Here is a 3,464-nt window from a genome sequence, read left to right as displayed (position 1 = left end):
TAAAATGTGAGTTGTTCTCATCTGTCTATATTACTGGTACTGGTGCAACCTTCTTATCCTAATAATAATCTGCATGATTTGCAATCATTTTTATGCAGTATTTGTGTCATACATGACATTCATTCTCTGCAAGCATGGACAGCAATATACTAATAAACTACAGAAATGTACAGAAAAGGCAGGACTGAAAGCCAAATTATAATCATCCTCTCATGTTAGTCCCAGATGGTTTGATGGACAGTGCCAAAAGATAATACAGGAAATAGACAGATAAAGTCACATTGACTGCATTTAGCCTTCAGACTTGCGTAAACACATGCAGTGTTTGTGTGGAAAATATTTATGCTCTGAGGTGACCGTGCGTATTGCCATGCCTACCGTCTGACAGCATGATTTTAATATGCAATATATGGAAAATCATCTCTGACGTGATGAGCTCATGAAACTTAGTAATCGGAAATATATTTCACCTCAGGATGGGGTTTCTGACTCTGCTTAATGACAATTAAGCATATAATGTTCTTTTGAACAGTTTACATATTTAAGTAGGCTTTCAACAGCATTACTATTAGTAATTTGCTGGAGTCTTATAAAAGTCTTTGAAGGATCAGCCAACGCATCAAGATCAAGATTATACATTAAATAATAGTCTTGTTCACACATTAGTTAAATTATTAACCCTGCTCATAGATAGGTTTACTTATCCAGGGCAGAGTTAAAAAACATTCGTACAATTTGCCAAACCACACCTACAAGAAGTCGGGCTTTCTACAGTCAGACATCCTGTCTGGAGTAGCATGGCACATTATTCTTAATAGCGGTCTCATCCACATCCAGCTATTTTTAGTTGTACCAAACAGGTCATTTTGCTGCTTGATAATGCAAATTGGTGTCTTACCATATTATTTTAATGTATTATAATAATTATGAACACATAATTAATGTCAATTTTATGGGTCTGGCTTCCAGTCTCATCTGCGTCCAGCTATTTTTAGCTATACAAAACTCGTTTTGCTGCTTGATATTGCAAATTGGTGTCTTACCATATTATTTTAATGTATTATCTCAATTCGGAACACACTGGTTTGTAGTGTAAACAGTTTTACCATTTACTCTGCGTTACTTTTCGATAGCGGCTAATGAACCGGAAGTCTCGCCCATAGGCTTACTTCTGCATTGAAAAATAAGGTGGCTACCATACCGTTTCCCACAAATTCAAAACTGGCAATGTAAAAATAAAAAAAATAGTATGTGAAACAACAAAATATACAGCAGTAAATTTTTTGAGGATGTATATTCTTCATGGGCAATTTGTGTTCACATTTTGTCATTCAAACAGCTTTTGCGCGAGATTAATGAATCTAAACAGTTTGCGCCCCGAAAATTTCCTACTAACCCCAGCTGAACTCACTGAATAATTCCTCTGAAACTCCTCTGAAACTCTACAACACACAAACCCACGCGTCGCGTCATTCACGTTTCCATTGGCTACAACTAGTGGTACGTAGGACGCATTCAGGTAATATAAGGGCAGCATCCTTGCCTCTTCTCAACACATCAGTACAGCATCTCGATGGCATAAAGACGTTTAAAGAATTAAGTTTGAACTGAAACTCTTCTGGACACCATAATTTATAAGATCAACAGCTGAAGCGATATGTCTTTGTTGGTGCAGGAGCATCGAACGGTGCGCTTCGTGTTTTTGGGCGCAGCCGGAGTTGGAAAAACCGCCCTGATCATCCGTTTCTTGCAAGATCGCTTCGACTCCAAATACACGCGTACGGTGGAGGAGCTTCACGCTCTCGAATACGACACAGACGGCGCAAGGGTGCGCATTGAGATCTTGGACACCAGCGGTAGTTATTCCTTCCCAGCGATGCGCGCTCTGTGCATCCGTACCGGGGATGCGTTTGCGCTTGTATACGCCGCCGACGAGCCAGACTCCCTAGAGGAGGTGCAGCGACTCCGTGAGGAGATTCTGGAGTTGAAGGGAGAGAAGTTTACGGGCATCACGGTGATAGAAAACAAAGCGGACCTGGGCAACCGGAGTCGCCAGGCCACTGCTGAGGTGATGCGCGCAGTGGAGGAAGACTGGGGCGCGGGGTTTGTGGAGACGTCCGCACGCACTGGCGAGAACGTCACAGGTGTTTTTCGGGACTTGCTTCAGCAGATGAAGTTACCGAGCCGTGTGAGCCCGGCACTGCGCAGACGGACGCAGACAATGACCAGAGAACTTACAGAGACGCGGAAAAAGCCTCCAATGAAGAAGAACAACAGCTGTATATTGTCTTAATGGATATTTGCGTGACATTATAGTTGTGCATCATACTGATGCTTGAGTGATCTGGATCAATAGACTCCACCTAAATGTTGGACAGTTTAGTGAGACTGAATGGCTCTGATGTTTTATGATAATCATGTGGGTTTTTTACCAATTCTGTTTCTGATCTCTCTAAATGAGAGCCAGAGTATTCTTTTATGAGTGAATAAATGCAAATTATGTTCTAACCAATATGTGTTCTTTGTGCATATTCATTACCTTGTTCCATAAAAGGTAACATCAAATGTGACCTACTTGGCTAAAGTTCAACAGGCATGTTTTCTTACTTCAACCTAGTATGACTGAATAAATGAGAGATAGTATATTCAGTAATTTGACAACATTATCTTGGTTAAATCAATGAAAGACTGTTTTAAAAAGCTTTTTCGGCAGATTATATCCTGCCGATCCCAACATATAGAAAATATCACTCTGTACATCAGACTTATATGTTAAGGGTTGCTACATGTACTAAATGACCTACACGGTAAAAAACAATTTGTTGAGTTAACTTAAAATAATTTGTAACCTGGCTGCCTTAAAATTTTAAGTTCAGTCAACTCAAAAACAGTTTATTCAGCTTGAAATGTTAAATTATACTAAGTGACAACTTAGATATTTGAGTTGAATCAACTTAAAATTCTAAGGCAGCTGTTACTTACCCAACTTTTAAGTTTAGCAAACACAAACATCTAAGTTGTTACTTAGTACAACTTAACATTTCAAGTTGACTAAACTTATTTTAGTTGACTGAACTTAAAATTTTAAGGCAGCAGGGTAATACATTATTTGAAGCTGACTTAACAAATTGTGTTTTTTAGTTTTTACAGTGTAACCTTTCCTTAGAAAATAAAGTCAGCTCTGCACCTTCCAGATGGTCTTCTGTTAGTATATCATTCTGTGTGTTCAGTTCTTTGCATGACTTGGCAACATGTCACACCCTTTCTTTGCTATTGGAAACAGACATAAACATAGAGTCTGCACATATATCATGTCCTTAATGTATTGTTTCACAAATTAAAATTAGATAAACATGTACAAACCCTCAGGTCATCCATGATGTAGATGAATTTGTTTCTTCATGAGAACAGGTTTGGAGAAAATTAGCATTACATCAGGATCAGTGGATCCTCTGCAGTGAATG

The 3,464-nt window shown here is 39.0% G+C and overlaps 1 protein-coding gene across 1 annotated transcript; it reads left to right on the top strand.

The window, feature by feature from the left end:
• The first annotated feature begins 1,528 nt into the window (after positions 1 to 1,528).
• Positions 1,529 to 2,512, top strand: rasd3 (RASD family member 3). Its single transcript, XM_051125691.1, has one exon. It carries the CDS (start codon positions 1,658 to 1,660, stop codon positions 2,291 to 2,293), a length of 636 nt encoding a protein of 211 aa, XP_050981648.1. The 5' UTR covers positions 1,529 to 1,657; the 3' UTR covers positions 2,294 to 2,512.
• The last annotated feature ends 952 nt before the right edge of the window (positions 2,513 to 3,464 follow it).

This window comes from Labeo rohita, chromosome 1 (assembly GCF_022985175.1).
Source record: "Labeo rohita strain BAU-BD-2019 chromosome 1, IGBB_LRoh.1.0, whole genome shotgun sequence".
NCBI classification, from domain to species: Eukaryota; Metazoa; Chordata; class Actinopteri; order Cypriniformes; family Cyprinidae; genus Labeo; species Labeo rohita.
This window is presented reverse-complemented; position numbering and strand designations above follow the sequence as displayed.